The sequence below is a fragment of the Solea senegalensis genome, unplaced genomic scaffold, assembly GCF_019176455.1.
Source record: "Solea senegalensis isolate Sse05_10M unplaced genomic scaffold, IFAPA_SoseM_1 scf7180000013380, whole genome shotgun sequence".
Classification (NCBI taxonomy): domain Eukaryota; kingdom Metazoa; phylum Chordata; class Actinopteri; order Pleuronectiformes; family Soleidae; genus Solea; species Solea senegalensis.
In genome coordinates, this window is record NW_025320813.1 from 1 (window position 1) to 22803 (window position 22803).

Genomic DNA, 22803 nt, shown 5'->3' on the forward strand with positions numbered 1-22803 from the left:
CTCAAGTCCCTTTCATGCAAGTCGAGGATCTTTTCTGTTGGCATTGCAGGGGAACATCGTATCATATTTTCTGGCTTTGTGTGTTTCTCCCTTTGCTCTTCATCCCTCTTCATCTCTGTGCATCGCCTCTGCCACCACTCGTCTGCTCCCTCGGCATATCTTCAGAGCACTGTCGCCCGTTTTTCATCAGGGTTATGAAAGAGAGGGTGGGGAAAACAGATGAATAAAGAGAGAGGGGGGGTAAGATGAAGAGGGAGTGAGCTACTGTACTGAGGCAGTGACACTGACAGAGTGCACTAAGCAATGTACGAGGGAATAAGATTGGAAGTCGCTGCAGAGGGACATTGATTTGAATCTTATTTTTGTGCTTTTTTCTGTCTCCTCCTGAGTGCGTGTGCGCGTGTGCGTGTGTGTGGTGATTTTCCTTATTGTGTGAGCCTGCCAAACTGTGCCGTATTTCACATTGCCTGTGTTTCTCACCCAATTCTACAGCTCCTCATGAGATCTGTAAAGATGAACATCTCCTGTCTATGTCATGGAAAAGAGCCTCAGCTGGAGAAACTGTCTACAACAAGTGTCCAACTAATGCCACTGGTCAGTCACATTACCTGCTCCGAGCTCATGTTGTTGTGAGTCGGGTGACGCGCATTGTGTTTGGACAATTTCAAGAGCAACACTGTTACAAAAGACGCATAACAGAAAACATATGAGGTGTGTTTGCCCTGGTTATTTAGCATAAGCAGCTAAAGTATAATAAAAAAAAGATTTAAAAAAAACAACGAGAAGAGAAAAGAAGAAAATAAAATAAACACATTTCACTTCTCTGTGAAGTGACTTCAGGAAATGACAGTGCAGCAACGTCGCGTCTCATTAGTGCAACATAAAACATGGCAGAACTGATACAAGTGTGGTCAGAATAATAGGCATACATTCAATTCAACAATGTGTACTCGATTCATTTCAATGTTGACAGGTATATACAGTCTAATGTGTATGCAAATGGCTGGACCTTAGTGATATTACCATTTTGAGCTTGAATACACCGAGGCAGTCATAATAAAAATGTTCGATTTGTGCATTATCCAGCAATTTTCCCTTAATTAGCACAGCAGATGGGTCCTGTTTGAATGCTGTCAAACCTCATTGTCTGTGTCATTTCACAGTTTCTCAAACAGCAGGATTCCGGAGCCTTTTCTTTACACTTTTTTAAAAGTAGGAACAAGAACAAACCTTCATTTTTTTTCTTTTTTCTAGTCTTTCTTCGCTTCTTCATAATTTAAGCCAAGAGCGAATGTGGTTCAGAGTGACTGTAACATAAACGTGTGTTTCTTCATCTCTCTTTAAATGTGGCGTTGGCTCAGACATCAGAACATGTCTGCCTGAATAAGGTCCCCTGCCAGTAAATACATGAAGCAATTTTAATGAACGGGGCGAACTTTTCAGGTTATTCAGACTGTATTGTCATTCTTGCAGGTGTTTGGCAGTGGCTACCACATCAAAACACAGGTTTTCGCTTCTTAAAAATGTACATTTATTGAACATTGCATTGTGTTTTACCCTGAATATATAACAAGTGGACAAACCTCTTGGTGTTAGTTTTTCCTTCAGTGGTCATCCATGTTTCTGCACCTTGTATATGAACATGTTGGCTGCTTTTTTTTTTTTATTTGAAGCCTTGCTCAAATTTCAGATTAAATGCTTGTATCTCTCTCATTTCTCCTAGGGTCTGCTAGTCGTCGTTGCATGCTGGACAATAATGGAGTTGCTTTCTGGGGTCCTCCGAGCTTCGCCAGATGCGTCTCACTTGAATATAGATATTTACACATATCTGTAAGTTGCCTTTTTAGCGAATGAGTCCTCCCAAACTCAGAAGCTTCTCGCACCATTATGCTCTCCAACACTCTTAGCAAGAAAGTTGTTGTGTTAGATTACATCATTGTAGCCAGTTACTTGCGGCATTTAATTAACTTTTGTTTTTGTTTTTCTTCCAACGTTTGGAAAGAAAGTCCTTTCAATCTACCTCAGTTCAACTTTACTCTTTAAAGAGTTACTCAAAACAGAGCAGTCTCTTTCCTCTAGACTTGCCGGCATCTCTGATTATCCCTCCTAGTGCTTTGAGCTCACACCTAATGAACGTGGCTAATGAAAGGGTTCATCAGCTGTACTGTTTTCCCCCCTCTGTGAACTTCAACCCCATTTTTTTATTCTCCTTGATGATGGTGGAAGGAGTTGTGGGTCAGGAATTGTTCGTGATGAGCTGATTGCTCGGTTAGCTTTTGCACAAAGCTTTCATTAAACAGCAGAAGTCAATAATTAATTTTTCCGCGATTGTTGTTATCTTCTTTTCTTCGCCATTCCCCACACATTTGTGCGCTCCAAATACATACGCAAGTCTTACTTTCTATATCTCTCCGTCTGAAGAGACGAGCACCATTTTCTGACTCAGAGTGCTGCAAGGCCTTTCTTTGCTTGCCTATTTTTAAACTCAACACAAAAAACAAATCCAACCTTGTACATTTTTTATTCCTGTATGTTTCTGACTTGAAACGTCATCCTCAGCTCACATCTCCAAATCATCGATATTTACAGGAAAAACATGGGCACCTCTTTTTGTTTGTTTGTCTTACTATTTCTGACATTGTTCTAAATAAGAACAATTGTGCAAGCATTGAATGTGCCACTTTGACAACAGTGTGGTTGTGGTTAGTGATCAGTAGCAAAAAAAACAAAAAAAACAATCCTAAACCTTTACTTGACATTCTTCTTCACATTGCAGTTACGAGAGCATCTCGCGAAGGGTCAGAGGACCCTGGCCGGGGAGGGCATGTCTCAGATCGTAAGGAGTCTCCTGGAGCTGTTGCAGAGGAGGAGCTACTACAGTGGCGACCTTCTCTTTTCCACGGAGATCCTGCGAAATGTGACGGACACCTTCAAAAGAGCAACCTACATCCCAGCTCCCGACGACGTGCAGGTGAGCAGAGCTCAGCGGACTCGCAACAGTCTCGCACATGAGCTGCACCTTCAAATTGACTACATTTGGTACTAGAAGGTGTGTGTAACAATCACATGTGGCCTCAACAGGGACTTTTGATTTTATGGCGTGTTTGTTGGGCAATACGATTCTTAATCGATTCATATGTCGATTATTTTCTGGATTAATCAATTAATCGTTTGGTCCATAAATGTCAGAAAACCTTAAAAAATGTTGATCGGTGTTTGTCAAACCTGGAAATGAAAATGTTCTCAAATGTCTTGTTTTGTCCACAAACTGATTAACTTTTAATGATTTCTTTGTTATCCAGAACAAAGAAATGAAGAAAATATTCACATTTAAGAAGCTTAAACAATCGGAAATCTTGTTTTAATCATGAAAAAAAGCTTCATACCGATTAATCGATTATCAAAATAGTTATCGATTCATTTATTAATCGATTAATACTGCTCTACTAGCAGTTGTAGGGACATGGCAGTTGGTAACACCTGGCTTTTATTTTGGGTGAACGTTCATCTGCATTAACGACCGCTTTATCTTGTGTTCAGAAATTCTTCCAGATAGTCAGTCACATGTTGGACATGGAAAATCTGGAGAAATGGGAGGATGCTCACCAGGTAAAGTCTTCTGGTTGCGCACGTGTGTGTGTGTGTGTTACTTTTGTGTGTCCTTGAACTCCTCCTTACTTTAACCGCGGGCTGACGACCGCTCTACGAGGTCCTAAACTCGCACGGCTGTAGGTGTGCGAGCGAGTGTGTGGCGGAGCGCTGTAAGTGCGTACACATCCCTGCATCAATTTTCCATGATGATAGTCATAAAAATGCACCTGTGCAATAAACACAGTGGGTTCCTATTAATTACACTAGGTAAACTGTATGCGTCTTTACACATTTGTGTGTTTTTGTGTGTGACCCAGCTTGGTGCCCTTGATTTGAGGTGTGTTCCGTTGCCATCTGGACACAATAAACAAGAGACACAGTGTGATATTATATCTCACGTGGTTACAGTTTACCACCCCCCTGGAACACCATCATTGGTGATAATGAAATAAATAAAAATGTTTCAGTGGGTGAGACGTGTCTCATAGGGAGCTGGCCATGCCTTGTAATTATGATGAAAATATAATCAATGCTCATTGCTTTTTCACTCAAAACCACAGGTCGCTCCCGGTGCCGCTTTGCTGATGAGGATATTAGAGGATTTCATTCACCTCATTGGAGAAGCCCAGAAGCCTTTTCAGAGTTTTCTAATGGTTACAAACAACATCAGTAAGTGTTGTCACTATTCTGCCGCTGTGAGGGCATGAAAAAGACTATTTCCGCACCATCAGTGTTTTAAGACATTCACTTTCTGGACATTTTTAGAGATAAAAGCTCACCATTTGGATGTGGCTTACGTTTTAGTCATCACATGAAAACTGCAGCCGTTCATTCAGTGTAACTTTTCAGACTAAAAAAAAACAAACTCCCCCCCCTGTTTTATTTATGGATTTTTACACTTTAAATGCCTCAGTGACTTTTCGAGACTTTGTGCACGTTGTTCTCGGTTCACCTCACCCTCAACTTTTGTTTCAGTCCCCGCTTTGTTGCCGCACCGAGGTTTCAAGTGATTTATGTCTCGTGTCTGCCCAGTGATAACCATCCAACGAGAACCAGTGTCAGCTGTTTCCAGTGATATAAACTTCCCCATGAAGGGCCGGAGAGGGATGAAGGACTGGGCCCGAACAGCAGAGGACAGGCTCTACATCCCTAAAGAGGTCTTCACTGTCCCACCAGAGGAAGGAGGTAGAAGGACCGTTCTTCGTTTTTGGATTGTCAGATTTGGTCTCAGTACAACCGATGAGCACACTATTTTGCATCTGCAGATATGCCCGTGTCCCAAAAAGGTGGCCAGCAGTAGTGGTTTATTACAGACTTGATATCATCAGTTAAACAGTTCAGTAACAACATGGTGATGCTATGGTTTTAGTTTTTTAATATGGATGTCGTCTTATAGTAATATTGTTTTGTCTTTCTTATGTGATTCTCCGTTTAGTAATAACACCAGTATTAGTGTGCTAATAAGGGGATAATAATACAGTATTATCCAGGTAATATCTTCACATTAAAGTGTTTGAGAATCAAAATTTCATATGATAATGTTGAAAATCATCCTCACGCTTATTTCCATTTTGATTACCAAGCTATTACATAGTGGTTACTGTAGAAATATACTATAACCACATTGTTACTGTACTGCAATGTAAAGTGTCCCAGCTGCCACGCTGCCTTGTTGTGTTTTGACTCATAGATTTCCAGCTCTTAAATTTCTCACGCTTACAAGCAGTCTTGAGTCTTTTGACACAGGACGGAATGTTACCACCCCACACAACGCTGTTTAGCCAAGGTCAGACAGCTTGTGAAGAGGAGTAATCCCAGTGTGAATTCATGCACTTAGACACGCGGGTCATGGCAGCAGGCAGAAGCCTTCTCAAGGACACCGAAGGATATTACAGAGAAAGATTTGGACTGTAAAGAGGCCCTGGAGATGCAGGTCTTTCATGTGTGAGGAAGTCTGCCTCATCCCCTTGAGTGCATCAAGTTCTCATACAAATTTTGAAAGATAAATCTTTGCTTTTAGCAGCACAAGCCAGTTAACCGCTCTTAGTACTAACTGCTGTTAATATTTTCCATCGGGTCTCAAATAAAGCCAAGAAATAAAAACAAAAAAAGATATATATATATATATTAATGCGTCCAAATGCAGCCCAAAGAAATAATGAAGCCAAAGAGAAAGATGGTATCAGGAGACACAGAAGCTAAGTTGTGGAAAGGGACCAAAGAGACTTAAAACAGTGTGAGGAAAATGGTTTGTATGAGATAAGAGACTTACTTCAGCGCCAATGAAGACAAAGGTCACATTTCACAGGAAATTAGACTGGCAGACTTCCTGCCTGGCACCCTGTCCCCTTCCCAAATTAAAGTTCAGAGAGGCTGCGGGGCTGAAAGAACACTGCTATCTCTGACCTCTAACTCCAGCTGATGACACTGAATCTCTTTGACTGGCATTGGAGACATCCTGTATGCTGACCTGAAGACACCTCTCCTCTCTCCCTCTAATCTCCATCTCCTCATTATGCAGAATGTAATGGTCTTTTTCCACCACCGAACCATCTTTCTTGCATTTGTCTAACGGGCCCTGTTTATGGGTTGTCTCGTGAGTTGCGATGGAAGTCGAAGGTTGTCGGGAAAAGCGTTTTTGTTTTTTTTTCAGATTGCACGGTAACATTTACCGCCATGTTTGTCCACTATTCGTATATGGTTTATTTATTTAAATAAAAGTAAAGCGACCGTACAACATTTACTCTGCCATTCCCTCATATGATATTCAGGACATGGTACAGTCATTTGAGCATATGCCATTTAGTAAATTGTTTTATCCAAACTGGATATAGCCTCCACATATACTTGAGTAAGGAAATCATTAGTACCCTTCGCCCCCTTTGGGAACTCTGCCTTTTCCCATTGGCAGTCCATGAGTTTAGGTCATCACTTGATTGCTATCAGTTTGTTTGGTTCATTTACCCCGTAATGAAAGCCTATCTCAGATGGACAGCTTAAACATGCTCATAAGAGGCCACCAGCACCTTTGTGTGTCTGTGCACTCACAGGCTCATATACACACACACACACACACACACTCTCCGCTGATAGGTTCATGAATCGCTTCACTGAGCAGAGACCGAGACAGTCCTCCACTGATTTTTCGGCGTGACAGACGTCGCATACACACAGGCCGACGTGCACACTCGCTTGCAAGCGACACACTCCATCTAGAAGCCACGCACACATGAGATTGATATTATCACTGATTAGTTGGAAATACCACGCTGTAACCTTGTATAGAAACCGGAGGCGGGCAAAGCGGGCCTCACAGCGAGCCTGGAAGATATATGCTAAACAGCACAGCTAATGTACAGTGAGTTTAATCTGTACACAAAGCCGAAATATGGTAATTGCTAGTCGTTTGATATTTAGCAACCTCGCGGAGACAGGAAAGGGGAGTTGCTGCGTCTCTCCGTCACATACCGGGACCATGTCAATCCTTTTAAATCCACAACTTGCCATTATGACATTCTGTAGAAGCCTCGCACTTACACTGGCTTCCTGTTATCGCAGAAAATTGCCTCTTTGCTCCAACATTACACTTAGCACACACATCTGCAAATGCAATGATTCTTATCGTCTACCTTTTTGATAAGAAAGCAAATTATCAAACCGTTTGGCAGCTTAGCTGCTTTCATTAATTAAGCGAGAACTTAAACGAAAGATTAAGTCGATATGACGTAGTGAGTTACAGTATTACTAACTGCACTGTGTTTTGTTCTTATTAGCTGGTAAATATTAGCATTTCTGCTCAAATGGCCAACAGAAAAAAAAGCTGTTATTTGGTGCTTATTTTGATTATCTGCACTATTTACAAAAGTTGTGGAAATAAGCAGAAATGCCGAAGAAAAAGAGTTTGGAAGGAAGGAAAAAAGAGTAACTCACATGGAAGTCTTTGGATGTAGCGTTAGATTTTTGATTAAAACCATAAATAACGGCTAAGCATCAACCCCACGCATATCTTCCCCCTGACAAATGGCATATTAAAGTTCACAGCTGGTGACTTGTGGGTTGCCATTTTGCTGCATTACAGCTGACCACCAATCACTTAGACATTCACCGAGAAGAGAGGGACGAAAAAAACTGCTCATGGGAAATGTTTTGGTGGTGTTATTCATCCATGAGTGTCGATGAGCCTCCCCCTCAGTTTACCCCCAATACACAGACTTACTCATTTGCATGCCTCCCTTGCAGACTCTTCACTTCTGACAAAGGCAATTTGTTCCTCTCATAGTATTCACATGTGCATTGTATTTTACTTTTCAGTTGCTGTTGTTTTTCTGTTAGCTCCTACCTCTGTGGTTGCCTCTTTTAAAGGAATACTTCACCGATTTGCATTTAGCGTTGTATTACTAAAATAGGGCGAGTATTTTTGAAAAATTGTGCTTCCCAACCTCAGTTTCCCCTGAGTGGAGAAATATCTTCATTCTTGTTGTGGTTACGTGCTCACCAGTGACACTTGGTCCGAGCCTTGAAACTGCAACGCTAATTCCGCACTTTTTAGACCCACTCGTAGGGGGACGGGACCTCATTCCCAGAATGTTAACAGTTTCTGCCATCTTTTCTAACAGTTACGCTAACAGGACCAAGTGTCACTGGTGGGCACGTAACAAAGAAAAGAGGGAAGATATTTCTCAACTCAGGGGAAACTGATAAACATCGATTAATTTTGATCTTGGTGTCAGATTTCTTGTTTTGTTCTTGTGTTGCAGCCAGCTTGTACTTAATGGTTTTTGTTCCTTTTTTGCACAATCTCTCAATATTTATGATAGTGCTTACCTACATCTGTGTATATGACTGCAACACACAGGGGTTTGCATCCCAACTTTGCTGCCCCCTACCCCCACACCCTTTGTTTGCTTTCTTTTCCATTATCAAGATCTTCCTGTGTCCCTCCCTCTTTCTGGTCTTGTCACCAGCCAGCGCAGCTACCTCTACTCCCTTGAGAAGGATCTTGGATGAGTCACCCAGTCCATCCAGCCTTCTCCTCCTCCCCTCACCCCTGTTGGTGATGCTCCACTATCGCTCCTCTCAGCGCCTAGGGGGCAGAGGGAGGGAGTGGCAGCCCTCAGCATGAACTTTCCCGCTTACTTTTCTGCTTTGGCTCCCCTCACTTGAGACAAAGTGAAAATTTTACAAGGGCCGCCGTCTCACTTGGGGAGCCTCTGCTCTTTTTGTCAAAGAACACGCGGGGGTAGCGTAGGCACTTGAGGTTGCTTGAAAGCAGGAGGAGTTCAAGGGTGGGATATAAGTTGAAAAAAGTGCTTGGAAAATAGCTCCAACAACAGAGGAGATAAGAACACTGGAGGTGGAGGAGCGGATTTGAAACAAACAGGGAAAGTAAGAGACTGAAGATAAGAACATAAAGGTCGGTGATCCGCGTTCAAGTGAGGACATATTTGATCAAATGGCATACATTTGTGTGTCTCTCTGTGTGTGTGTGTGTGTGTGTGTGTGTAGTACTTACAGGTGCAGTTGTGTCTCTGATGGACGATGTTTTAGGAAGCGGTCGTGGATGAAGGTGTAATGAGTGGGAGGCAGACACTAGTGGACGTGGCAGCTGGTAAAGGTGATGGGGGAAATATGGCTAAAGGGGGAGGGGCATAAAATCAAAGTAACATTGATGGAGATAAAAACACAAATGGAAGTAACTGAAACCAATCAAAGGAGGAGGGAGGAGTTCTACACTGAGTACACAGCTTCTACAGCTGGTACTGGTCAGTACTACTACTGTAACTAATCTGACTAGTACTATAAATAATCATATGACTAGTACTGTAACTAATCATATGACTAGTACTGTAGTACTGTAACTACTCATTGACTAGTACTGTATCTAGTACTGTAACTAATCATATGACTAGTACTGTAGTACTGTAACTAATCATTGACTAGTACTGTATCTAGTACTGTAACTAATCATATGACTAGTACTGTCACCAAGTTGAAAACAAGCAGAAACAAAGTGATGAAGTGAAGAAGGTAAAACAGGAAGTATCAGCTGTGATGCAGTGATGACATCATTAGTGGGCAGTGCCTCTCACCCTGTTGTAGAAGGGGTGCTGTGGTCCCACCATGCCGCTGTAGTAGCTGCTGTGAGGCTGCGGGGAGAGGACGCCCCCTGCTGGTCCGCTGAAGGAGGCGGAGGGAGAGCACACTGACGACATCTGGCTGTAGACTGAGGTGGGGCGGGGCTGAACCTCCTGCAGGGGGAGGGGTGGGTATGTGACCGTGCCCATATTCATCTGCTCCCGCGCCGCTCGGACATCTGTGTGACACGGAGGGAAAGTGGATGAGAGAGAGGCTGGGCGGAGCCGGTGGTTCCGCTCCGTATGGTGCAGTTCATCGCACCGTATAGATGGGCGGAGCCTGTGGCGTCTCACCTGCAATGATCTCTCTCAGTTTGGGGTCCAGATTGACGGTGCAGGGCAGGAAGGTGCGGATGTCTCTGGCTGTGAGGACGGGCGTCCGCGACGACAGGAACACCTCGAAGCTCCGCGCGTCGGCGTCGATCTCCAGCAGCGGCTCCACGTCTTTGGTGGTGGGAATGTTCCTGCACATTCTGGATCAAACACACTCACATCATACCTGACTGTCCTTCATCATCTACTCACTCATTTCACCGCGTGTGACCTCTGACCTCTCGTAGATGGTCTTCAGCGTGGACGGGTCGGGGACGCCGTCCGTCTCTTCCAGGTACAGGATGAGCCAGGACGTCCTGTACGGCCACTGCTCTGTCAGGTTGATCCACGACGCCAGACGGTCCCAGTTAAAGGTGATCTGATGAGCTCTGAGGAGGCGACCTGCACACACACACACACACACACACACAGGTCAGTCTGTACACACACACAGACAGACAGACAGGCAGACAGGCAGACAGACGTACCTGTGACAGAGACGATATTGAGCAGTCTCCTCATGCTCTGTGGGCTGATGTCATTGAACCAATCCTCCGTCACCATCAGCTTCGTCAGGTCAAACGACATCTGACGAGTCACAGAGCGCTGAACCTGACGCCGCCGGTACGTGTCCTGAAGGTCACATGACACACACGTTTATATACACACTCTCACTCTCACACACACTGCGCACACACACACACACACACACACACACTCACTCTGCGTGTCAGGGTCGTTTTGCTGCCAAACTTTGTCAATTCTCCCAAACTGTGCTGAGACAGTTTCCTGTCCAACTCCTCATGCCAACCTGAGAGACAGACAGACAGGCAGGCAGGCAGACAGAGAGTTGAGGGTTAGCGTTGACCTGTCGATCACATGTAACCCTGGCTCTTTATGAACTTTTATGTGAATATTTAAATGACTTTATGAACTGGTGAATCAACAAAGCAACACTGAAACTAAACCTGATGATCACATGATTTCTGGACACACGTGTCTCATGTGTCTCTAACCTGTGTGTGCCCTCTGCTGGATTCTAAGTGGAACTGCTGAACAGTCATAACAATAACATGAGCATCAGAACACACATGACATGTGTTTAAAGGTGTGTGAGTCCTCCTGCCATCACCGTGGTTACCGTCAGCGGCGTTTGCGTCTCCATTAGCGGGAGCGGCCGCACACATCTTCCTGGCGCTGGAGAGCCCCCTGCTGTTGAGGAAGACCGGCAGGTGCACGATGTTCCTCATGTAGTCGTGACCGTTGATGTTGGAGTCTCTGAGGACGCTGTTCAGGTTCTGGTTTATGGCTTTGATGATGATGTGAGGGTCACTGGCAAAGATGGAGATGAACGCACCTTTGGAGAATAACACACGCACCTGCACACACACACAGACACACACACCAAACATTAGAATATTTTGTCTAATATTATGTCTCGCTCTCTCTCTGTCCCTCTGTCCCTGTGTCTGTCCCTCTGAGACGTCCTCACCGTGTCCAGCATCTGCAGAACTCTGTCCTGTTCACATGAGTCCAGTCCGTCGATGACGACCACCAGCCTCGTCTGATGCTGCGTGAAACTGTCGATGGTCTTCGCCATCTTGGCCATCAGCTCCACTTCGTTCTTCAGGACCTGCAGTACGACACCGGGGTCATGTGACCGTTCACCACCACACACAAACCACACCCCTCTAAGCCCCTCCCCTCACCTTCATGAAGCCCTCGCTCTTCAGTTTGTGCATCCTGTTGGCGGCGCTGTGGAGCCTCTTCCTCTGAGAGTTGAGCACAGAGTCGGTGACCCGCCACCACGTCCTGCAGTTCAGCAGCAGCGCCAGCGCCACCACGCTGCCCACGGAGATCAGCACCGCGTTCAGCGTCCGCTTCTCTGCGTCCACCTGGAAGACGGACAGCAGCACCACGCCGGTGCCCAGGCACGCCAAGACCACGGTGAAGACCACGAAGGACGGCATGCAACACGTCTTCTTCCACTTCCTGTTACCTGAGGAAACCGACCCACACACTTCCTGTTACCTGAGGAAACCGACCCACGCACTTCCTGTTACCTGAGGAAACCGGACCCACACACTTCCTGTTACTCCGAGGAAACTGACCCACACACTTCCTGTTACCTGAAAACTGACCCACGCGACTTCCTGTTACCTGAGGAAACCGACTCCACACACTCTCTGTTACCTGAGGAACCTAATCTACTTCCTGTTACCTGAGGAAACTGACCCACACACTTCCTGTTACCTGAGGAAACCGACCCATGCCCAAACACTTCCGGGTTTGAGAACCGTCCTCGCTGTTCGCTTACTTGAGAATTGGAACAGCACTTGGACTGAGGCTGATGACGTTTTCACAAGTACGGAAGTACGCAAGTACGCACAAGGATGGATAATGAGAAACGGCCTTCCTGTTACCTGAAAAAACTGACCCATACACTTCCTGTTACGGCCCACACACTTCCTGTTACGACGAACACACTTGCTGTTACCTGAGGAAACCGACCCACACACTTCCTGTTACAACCCACCTGTACTGTGTGTGTGTGTTGTTGTGTTACCTTGTGTTTCCTCCGTCTTGAATACTCTGAACAGACGTGTCGCGAGGAAACCAAACTCTCTCTCACATGCGTCGGACAGCGTTGCGATCATCTCAGCCATTGAGGTCTCACCTCCAACGCTGGATAGACGGTTGTAGTCTGTGAACAGAAACCTGTGGACAGATGTGGACAGGTGTAGACAGATGTGGACAGGTGTGGACAGGTCAGAGGTTAGGGTTAACCCACCGCACAGGTGGTACAGCGGTGCATCTCACCTGACGGGCAGTGCTCTGGTGCTCTGCTCCGGCAGTTCGGGCGGGTTGACAAACATGAGCCTGAGCAGCAGCTCCAGGTAACCGACGTGACGAGCCAGGCGAGTGCTGAGAAGCCACGCCCAGTTCCAGCTCTCGCCTTCGCGACGGCCACCGAAGTACACCACCACTGTGAGAGGGACACACACTCAGTCACACGCCGCACACGCCAACAGGGGCGGAGTCACTTCTTACCGAAGAAGATGTAGAGCAGAGCGAGGACGCTGAGGGACACGGCCAGAGCCAGTCTGTGGTCCACAGTGAAACCCAGGACCACAGAACCAGAACCACAGAGCAGCAGAGATAGAAAAACCACCAGCCACGAAAACTGGAACAAAGGCTGGATCTGCTGACCTGCGAACGTCTTCATCTCATCTGAGGAAAAGGGGGAGGAGCTTAAGTCCAGGCATTACTTCACTTTATCTCCCATCTCTCTCTCTCTCTCTCTCGCCCTCCCCCCTCTCTCCCCGTGTGGTGGCACACTCACCCTCGAGCTTCTTGAGTAGGAAGGACTTTCCACTCCCCCACTGTGCGTACAGACCCACACAGATCGGCGGTTGCATCGTGGGCTCGCTCAGGATGTCGGCGAGAGCCGAGCTGTAGAGGTCGTATCCCAGCATGTCTCCGTCCGTCTCCGTGGGCGACAGGTGACCTGAGGAGGGGGAGGAGACTCAGAGGTGAGTGATGTCACGCCGTGGTCAGGTGATGACTGACCCGGCCGACGGCAGACGTACGCGCTCCAAAGATCTGGGTCAGGATGCTCTTCTGGTGGCTGCAGTCGATGTTGTACGGCGTCTCTCCCGCCTTGTTGGGTCGGTACAGCAGGCGGCCATCTTTGGGGTTTCTGAGGAGGAGCTCGGCCAGGCGGCGGCTCCGCCCACGGATGGCAATGTGGAGGGGCGTGTCTCCTTTCTGAATCCACAGGTGAGCACAGGTGTCCATAATTATCAGTGATGATGATGATGATGATGCAAAATAAAGACATGAAAACTGAAACTCTCAACTACCCCTTTAAATCATCTTATTTTGAAAGTCAGACACTTCCTGTTCCCACCTTGTCCACGGCTGACACTTTGGCTCCTTTATCGAGAAGAAGCTCCACGATCTCGATGTTCCTCATCTTTGTAGCTTTGATCAGAGGAGACTCAGCGTCCTGAGACACACACACACACACACACCAGTGTCACAGTCAGACTAGTTCTCTACGGGTCAGCTCGGGTCTTGGGTCTCGGGTCAGGTCGTAATTTTCAGGCCCATTGAGAACTCTAAGTCAGACACACACACACACTGACCTTGGTGCAGGTCTCAGTATCAGGGTTACACTGCAGGATGTCTCTGACCATGGTGGCATTTCCTTTCTCCACAGCCCAGTACAGAGCAGTTTTACTCTCCTGAACACAATAACACAACAACACAACACTTTACCACAGACCTGGGCATCTTACAGCCCGCGGGCCACATACGCGGTATATCAGTCAAACACGGATGAACAAGTATTTATGCTGCACATGCAATACAACTGTGTTCGACTGTGGTCACTGCACTACACCAGAGTAGTATAGTATAATAGTATTCATTATATAGAGTTGGTTAGTAATTGTGTTTGTTTTTTGTGTGTTTGTATGCTGCCCAATTTACACCAAAACAATACAATTTACTGCTTTTTTTTAGTTAAAAGAGATAAAATTTAATTAAAATTAAATTAAAATTTGGCCTGGCCCTCAATTCTCTTGATTCTCATGTGGCCCCTTGGGGAAAATAATTGCCCACCCCTGCTTTAACACAACAGCCCAGTACAGAGCAGTTTTACGCTCCTGAACAGAACAACACAACTCTTCAACAAAACTCTAACACAACACAACAACACAACACATGTTAATCAAACCAACATCAAAGATAAAAATGTATCAAAAGGTATCACAGATTAAAAAGGGGCGTGGCCCCATCAGGGCGGAGGCTGGGAAGGGTTCTTACCTGACCTCTGATGTCGATGTCAGCGTATTTATGTAACAGAGCTCTGACGATGTCCACGTGACCCCCGCGTACCGCTCCAATCAGCACTGACACACACAGACACACACAGTATTATTGAGATCATGTGACACATGGGTTATAGTTTATAGGAAAACTGTATATAACATAACAAAAATACCTCACAGGATGAGCTAATGTGTGTGTGTCTGTGTGTGTCTGACCCGGTCTGGGATGTTGACGAAAGCCGGGCGCCCAGCAGGTCCTGACGCATCTCGGTGAATCCTTCCTTGGCGGCGATCATCAGCCGTTCGCTTTTTGTCCGCGGCATGTTGACGCTGGGGTTTCTTCAGCAGCTCCTTCACCACGCCAGTGTAGCCTCCTTCACCGCCAATCATCAGAGCCGCCATCGAAGTTCTGAGCCAATAAACGACACCTGTCGCCATCAAAGCTCCTCCCACTTCTCCTCCCACTCATCTGTCAGCACATACCGCCTCCTGGTCCACATCGGGCCGCTTCCAGCAGATGCATCACACAGTCAAAGTGTCCTTTTCTGACCAGATCAGAGGAGTGGTCCCACAGAGACAGACACACAATCAGTACTACACAACACACACAATCAGTACTACACAGACACACACAATCAGTACTACACACAGTACACACACACAGACACACAATCAGTACTACACACACACACAATCAGGGGTACACACAATCAGTACTACTACATAGACACACACACAGTAAAGTACATACACACACAATCACTACACACACAGGTACTACACAACAGTACCTACACAAAACAATCAGTACTACACAGACACACACAATCAGTACTACACACACACAATCAGTGCTACACAACACACAATCTGTACTACACACAGACAGGAAGGGGCGGGGCTTGGTCACCTTGTCAGAACAGTTGACCTTGGCTCCGTTCTGAAGCAGCAGTTTGACGATGTCTGCATGTCCTCGACCTGAGGACCAGATGATCGGATACACACTGTACTGCTGTGGACGACAGACAGACAGGCAGGCAAAGACAGGCAGGCAGGCAGAGAGAGACAGACAAACAGGGTTAGGTGGTGCTAGCGTCATATTAAATGAAATGATCAAATACGGTGTTGAGGGGATGACATTGTCCTGTCTGGATCAGGGACTGATAAAATCTCACACATACTTTACTATCTCGCTTTACTATCTCCCTTTACTTTCTGGCTTTACTATCTTATCTCACTTTACATTCTCGCTTTACTATCTCACTTTACTATCTCGCTTTACTATCTCGCTTTACTATCTCACTTTACTATCTCCTTTTACTTATCTCATCTCACTTTACTATCTCACTCCTTACTATCTCTACTAATCTCACTTACTATCTTGCTTTACTATCTCAATTTTATTATCTCTCTTTACTATCTCTCTTTACTATCTCACTTTACTATCTTGCTTACTATCTCGCCATTATCTCATCTCACTTACTATTCCCGCTTACTAACTCGGCTTTTACTATTCTCATCTCAATTTTACTATCTCATCTCATTTTACTATCTCTTATCTCTACTCTACTATCTCTTTACTATCTCATCTCACTTTACTATCTCACTCTTTACTATCTCTATCTCACTTTTACTATTCTCTTTACTATCTCACTTTACTATCTTTTGCTTTTTACTTCTATCTCATCTCACTTTACTATCTCGCGCATAACTGCTTTTGGTTAGTCTCTCATCTCACCTTTGCCATTATTCACCTTTACTATCTCGCTTTTGTTGTCTTATTCACTTTGTATTGTCTGGCCTTCTTTGTTATTCAGCCTTTTTGTCACCTTACATCTCATCTCACTTGTTAGCCTTACCTCACATGTCTTTTACTTGTTCACCTTTTGCAGTCTGCCTTGGCTAGTCTCACTCCTTACACTAAGCTCACTTTTGGTTGAGTCTCGTCTCACCTTACTATCTCTTTACTATACTATTCTCAGCATTATCTCTCTTTGGTCATCTCTCATTCGTTTTAAAGAGTCTGTTTCTTTTACTATTCACTTTTGAGTTATGCCCTCATTTTTTTTACATCTTTCATTTTGAGCTATCTCTCTTTACTATCTCATCTCACTTTACTATCTCGCTTTACTATCTCATCTCACTTTACTATCTCGCTTTACTATCTTATCTCTTATCTTATCTACTTAGTAAAGTACACGTGTGTGACTTAGAAAAGCATGTGTGACTTAGTAGAGCATGTGTGACTAAGTAAAGCATGTGTGACTTAGTAAAGTACACGCGTGTGACTTAGTAAAGCATGTGTGACTTAGTAAAGCATGTGTGACTTAGTAAAGTACACGCATGTGACTTAGTAAAGCATGTGTGACTTAGTAAAGTACACGCATGTGACTTAGTAAAGCATGTGTGACTTAGTAAAGCATGTGTGACGTAGTAAAGCATGTGTGAAGATAGTAAAGTGAGATGAGATAGTAAAGCGAGATAGTAAAGTGAGATGAGACAGTAAAGTGAGATTGTAAAGCGAGATAGTAAAGCTTAGATAGTAAAGTGAGATAGTAAAGTAAGATAGTAAAGTGAGATAAGATAGTAAAGCGAGATAGTAAAGTGAGATAAGATAGTAAAGCAAAATAGTAAAGTGGAGATAGTAAAAGAGAGATAGTAAGTTGGAAGTTAGTAAAGTGAGATAGTAAAGAGAGATAGTAAAGCTTAGAAGTTAGTAAAGTGAGATAGTAAAGAGAGATAGTAAAGCTTAAGATAGTAAAGTGAGATAGTAAAGCTTAAGATAGTAAAGTGAGATAGTAAAGTAGATAGTAAAGTGAGATAAGATAGTAAAGCAAAATAGTAAAGTGAGATAGTAAAGAGAGATAGTAAAGCGAGTTAGTAAAGTGAGATAGTAAAGCTTAAGATAGTAAAGTGAGATGAGATATAAAGCAGATAGTGAAATAGATAGTAAAGTGAGATGAGATAGTAAAGCGAGATAGTAAAGCGAGATAGTAAAGTGAGATAAGATAGTAAAGTGAGATGAGATAGTAAAGCGAGATAGCAAAGTGACTCACACATACTTTACTAAGTCACACATGCTTTACTAAGTCACGCCTCCAGGGCTCCGTACAATTGCATCACATGGTGGTGAAATATGAGGTCCATTAACAAACTAGGAATGTTCTAATTGGGAGAAAAATCAAAGTAAAACCTTTCACACTGAATCTGCAACTTCATTAGAGTCCAGAGAAAAACACCAACTAATGAAAGCAGGGCTGAACTGTCCTGTAGTGTTAGGGTCATGTGTGTGTGTGTGTGTGTGTGTGTGTGTGTGTGTGTGTGTGTGTGTTACCTGTCCTGTAGTGTTAGGGGTTATGTGTGTGTGTGTGTGTTACCTGTCCTGTAGTGTTAGGGTTATGTGTGTGTGTGTTACCTGTCCCAGTGTTAGGGTTATGTGTGTGTGTGTGTGTGTTACCTGTCCCAGAAAGTGTTAGGGTTGGTGTGTGTGTAAGTACTCTGTCCCAGTACAGGGGCAGGTGTGGCACGGCCCGGTAGTGTTAGGGGTTATGTGTGTGTGCCACTTCCGTCCTGTAGTGTTAGGGTCAGTGTGTGTGTGTGTGTGTGTGTGTTACCTGTCCTGTAGTGTTAGGGTTATGTGTGTGTGTGTGTTACCCAGTCCCAGTGTTAGGGTTATGTGTGTGTGTGTGTTACCTGTCCTGTAGTGTTAGGTTATGTGTGTGTGTGTGTGTGTTACCTGTCCCAGTGTTAGGGTGCTATGTGTGTGTGTGTGTGTGCTACCTGTCCTGTAGTGTTAGGGTTATGTGTGTGTGTGTGTGTACACCTGGTCCTGTAGTGTTAGGCTAGTGTGTGTGTGTGTGTGTGTTACCTGTCCTGTAGTGCTAGGGGTTATGTGTGTGTGCAGCCACCTGGGTCCAGTGTTTAGGTTATGTGTGTGTGTGTGTTACCTGTCCTGTAGTGTTAGGGTTATGTGTGTGTGTGTGTTACCTGTCCCAGTGTTAGGGTTATGGGGTTATGTGTGTGTGTGTGTGTGTTACCTGTCCTGTAGTGTTAGGGTTCGCTCCGTGCTCCAACAGCAGCTTGGCGACCTCTAAACGACCTTTATACGCTGCCCACATCAGAGCTGTCCATCCTCCCTGAGACACATGACACACAGGGACAGTTGTGAGTGAGTGTGTGTGTGTGTGTGCGTGTGTGTGTGATGTGTGCGTATGTGTGTGTGTGTGTGTGTGTCCACCATGTCTCTGTGTTCGATGTAAGCACTGTTCTCCAGCAGTTCCTTCACCACGTCCATGTGACCTTCTTTCGCAGCAGAAATCAGAGCCGACCAGCAGTCCTGACCACACACACACATGCAGAGGCAACATGTTACCATGGCAACAAGACAATCACTGGGCCTACTGATGAACTCTGTCTCCTAGCAACTGCAGCATCTTAGGAATTTAGAGAGGTTGGAGAGTGTGTGTGTCTGTGTGTCTGTCTCTCTGTGTGTCTGTCTCTGTGTGTGTGTCTCACCACGTCGTCCAAGTTCACATTCGCTCCTCTCCTTATCAGCTCCTGGACGATGTCCACACTGCCCTGCTCAGCTGCCAGCATCAGAGGAGTCTGACCGTTCTGTACACAAACACCCAACCACAACACAAGCAGTCAACAAACACACAAACAAAGACACAAGCAGTCAACACACACACACACAGACATGAAGAGGAGGTGAGTGTGCTCAGATACATACGTCGCTGCGTCCGTCCACCTCGTTGAAGCGGTCCAGGTGAGCTCTCACAGCGCTCAGGTTCTCCTCCTCCACGTAGCTGAACAGGTTCTGGATCGCCAGCGTGGTCATCTTTATGGATGTGGTGGTGTCCATGTTTCTGTCTGTCACTGCGCCCCCTGCTGACAGACCACAACACTGACTATACACAATCATCAACAACACACGCGCACACAAACACACACACTGCTGAGTCATTTACTGCCGTGGTTGCCGCAGTAACCCACTTACAGATCAAAGGGCGGTGGGGGCGGAGTCTGTCATTCATTTCTCGTCCAAACATTAAAGTTGAAGCAACAACATAATGATTTTCACAATAATCACCTTGAACTGACTGTGATGTTATTGTAATAATAATAATCATAATCATAATCATAATAACAATAACAATAATAACAAGTGTTATTATTATTACAACAATAATAACACTGTAATGTTGGATTAATTATTGGTTATCAGTTGTTGTCATACATATCGATATCTCTGATATCCACGCCCTGCCACTGCTGTGACGTCACCTGTATAACCTTCACACTGAACCACAGTCACCGCCTCACACGAATCAAACGAACCCAAACATCGAATCAAACGAACCTTAAAAATAAAACCCGCAAAACATCATATTTTTTTTCTTCACTGATTCTGTGACGTAACAAGTGTCAATCACGCGCTCGTCAATGACAGTGAAAGGATGCTGACAAGAAAACCCCCCAAAAAACAATCGTTTACCTGCACGCGAGAATCGGGTTCTGGTTCGGGTTCGGTTCGGTTGGAGCTACAGTTCGGGTTGTGGTGGATGTGGTTCAGCAGCTCAGTGACGGCTCAGTCTCCATCCTCCCACACAGCGGCCATTTTGATGAGAACAACAAACGACATGTCAAGTCCGCCACAATGAGGCGAGGCGAGCGTCACTTCCGCTGAAGGCTGTCAAAATAAAAGCAACTTCCGCTCAAACTTCAAACTGGTAACCAGTTAGCTAACTTAGCAGTGGTTAACGCTAACTGTATTCGTAGTTGAGCTTGAATGAAAGCTTTGAAAGGATGATAAAGTCCTGGACTCTGATGTTATCACGTGAGTTTATTAACGTAGTAAAAGCTCATCTCTCTCTGTTTACTTTTAAAAACACCAATAGATTATGACCCTCAATACATGGATGAATGAATGTGAAAATTCATGCTGAAACGATCGTAAGTGCGATATTTATCGTTGTTATAATGTATATTTAAAATCCTGTAAGTTACAGATGAATAAAGAATATTTACAGCTTTTATGTCTGTGACAAAGCTCACACGATACAGTCTCTGCTCATATTTATGGAAGCCCATTTCCGCCAGAAAAAAAAAAGAGCTAAAACTTAATTAAAAAAAAATCCTCTAAGTAAGTCGAAATAATGAGATAAAAGTCGAAATTATGAGATACAAAGTCTCATGTGTGGTGTGGGGAGACCGACACAGACATGGATTGCGAGTATTGAGGACTCCTTCAAACGTGGCTTTACAACAAATGAAATCCTTCATTTGCTTGCGCATTCACATGGGATTCTACTGAGCAAGCGCACCCTTGAAAGGATTTTAAAGGAGACTTATAATACCCTATTTCTCCAAGGTAAACTAGTTCCCTGGTGTCCTAATCAACATGTCAGTGACACACTTTGGTCAAAATACCATAAGAATGAAGCACCATAGCAGTTCAATAACCCTGCTAAACCCGCCCCTTTCAGAACGCTCATTTTTGTGCCTGGTCCCTTTATATGCAAATGAGACACTGGCAAACACACCCACTTCTTCCAGGGGGTTTCTGATTTGTCCTCTTTACAGCGCTCACTCAGCTCCTGTTCCTTGTGGTGTTTAAAAGAACAGTGAGATTGGGTCGCCACTGATGTTCACAGGGTGCAGTAACCTGTTCATGCCTATAGGGGGCGCTTACAGCCCACATGGGACTCTTGAGGGAAGTGTGGAAGAAGCTGAGTCTGTTGTTGACGGTGTGTTTTTACCTGCAGTCTGTTAATAAAGAAGCTAACATTGCTATCCTGGATTCTCTGTTGTTTTTCATTTAAAGGGGACATATTATGCAAAATCAACTTTTTAACTATTTCAATACTTATATTTGGGACTCTGGAGGCCCTACCAGTCGCCAAAGTGTGGAAAAAGAATACTCAGTCATGTTTTCGTGGTCCCCCTTAGTGTAAGTATAGGAGATAAAACACTCCATGTTGAATTCCCTGCGCTTATGACGGCAGCGTGCGCATTTCACCACGAATGTTACCGCCCACCAGTAAGTTTACTTGGAGAGCTCCACCTTAGCTCCACCTTGTCCCTGCGAGAGTGCAGGCGAGGGAGGAAGAGCGCTATTATGTCAACGCGGAGGGACAAGTGTGCTGTTGGTGGCTGCACAGTGGAGCACAGTGTTTTACAGAGGATTTTATATATGAAGCTCAGCGACGTACAAACACACACATTGTTAAGAAAAGGTCACATAGAGGTCATAACTGACCATTCTGACACGTCCTAATTAAACATATTTGTTCAGTACGTCCTCCATGACCGGAGCACAGACTCAGTCTGATACAGTCACATACAGCAGCTGTTTATGCAGCGATCAGTGGTGGATCAGTGGTGCTGTCCCTAAGTATTTTTAACTGATTTACAGTTGGACAGTGTTTGGCTCCATCCTTATGTAGGACGTCTCTTCCTGTGACGACACACTTGCTGTTTTCTGCTCACGCTGCCATGTTGATATTGTCAGAGAACTAGTGGAGGGAGGGGGAGAGGAATGGAGCGGAGGGAACAGGAGCTGAGCGAGTGAGCGCTGTAAAGAGGACAAATCAGAAACCCCCTGGAAGAAGTGGGTGTGTGTTTGCCTGTGTCTCATTTGCATATAAAGGGACCATGCACAAAATCAAGCGTTCTGAAAGGGGCGGGTTTAGCAGGGTTATTGAACTGCTATGATGCTTCATCCTTATGGTATTTTGACCAAAGCATGTCACTGACATGTTCATTAGGACACCAGGGAACTATTTTAACTTGGGGAAATAAGGTATAATGTGTCTCTTTTAAGTCACTTTTCCACACAGTCTGTGGACACAACACAACTCTTATTTAATTAACAGCAACGACAGACTAAATGACTTAACAATTAAATTCGATCCAACTAAAGTCACCTC

General features: G+C 44.8%; 1 protein-coding gene and 1 pseudogene across 1 annotated transcript; one reads left to right on the forward strand and one right to left on the reverse strand.

Moving 5' to 3' along the window:
- Nucleotides 1-420: 420 nt before the first annotated feature.
- On the forward strand, nt 421-8713 carry LOC122760302 (adhesion G protein-coupled receptor B2). The gene is made up of 7 exons (XM_044015387.1): nt 421-594; nt 1724-1830; nt 2777-2971; nt 3541-3609; nt 4152-4260; nt 4624-4776; nt 8556-8713. Exons 1-7 carry the CDS (start codon nt 531-533, stop codon nt 8711-8713), a joined length of 855 nt encoding a protein of 284 aa, XP_043871322.1. The 5' UTR covers nt 421-530.
- Nucleotides 8714-9019: 306 nt separating this feature from the next.
- LOC122760303 lies at nt 9020-20520 on the reverse strand (annotated as a pseudogene).
- Nucleotides 20521-22803: the final 2283 nt, after the last annotated feature.

Coding starts and splice junctions, on each gene's coding strand:
- LOC122760302 (XM_044015387.1), top strand. CDS start 531: ATGTCATGGAAAAGAGCCTCAGCTGGAGAAACTGTCTACAACAAGTGT. Junction 595..1,723: donor GTGTCCAACTAATGCCACTG/GTCAGTCACATT, acceptor CATTTCTCCTAG/GGTCTGCTAGTCGTCGTTGC. Junction 2,972..3,540: donor CAGCTCCCGACGACGTGCAG/GTGAGCAGAGCT, acceptor TCTTGTGTTCAG/AAATTCTTCCAGATAGTCAG.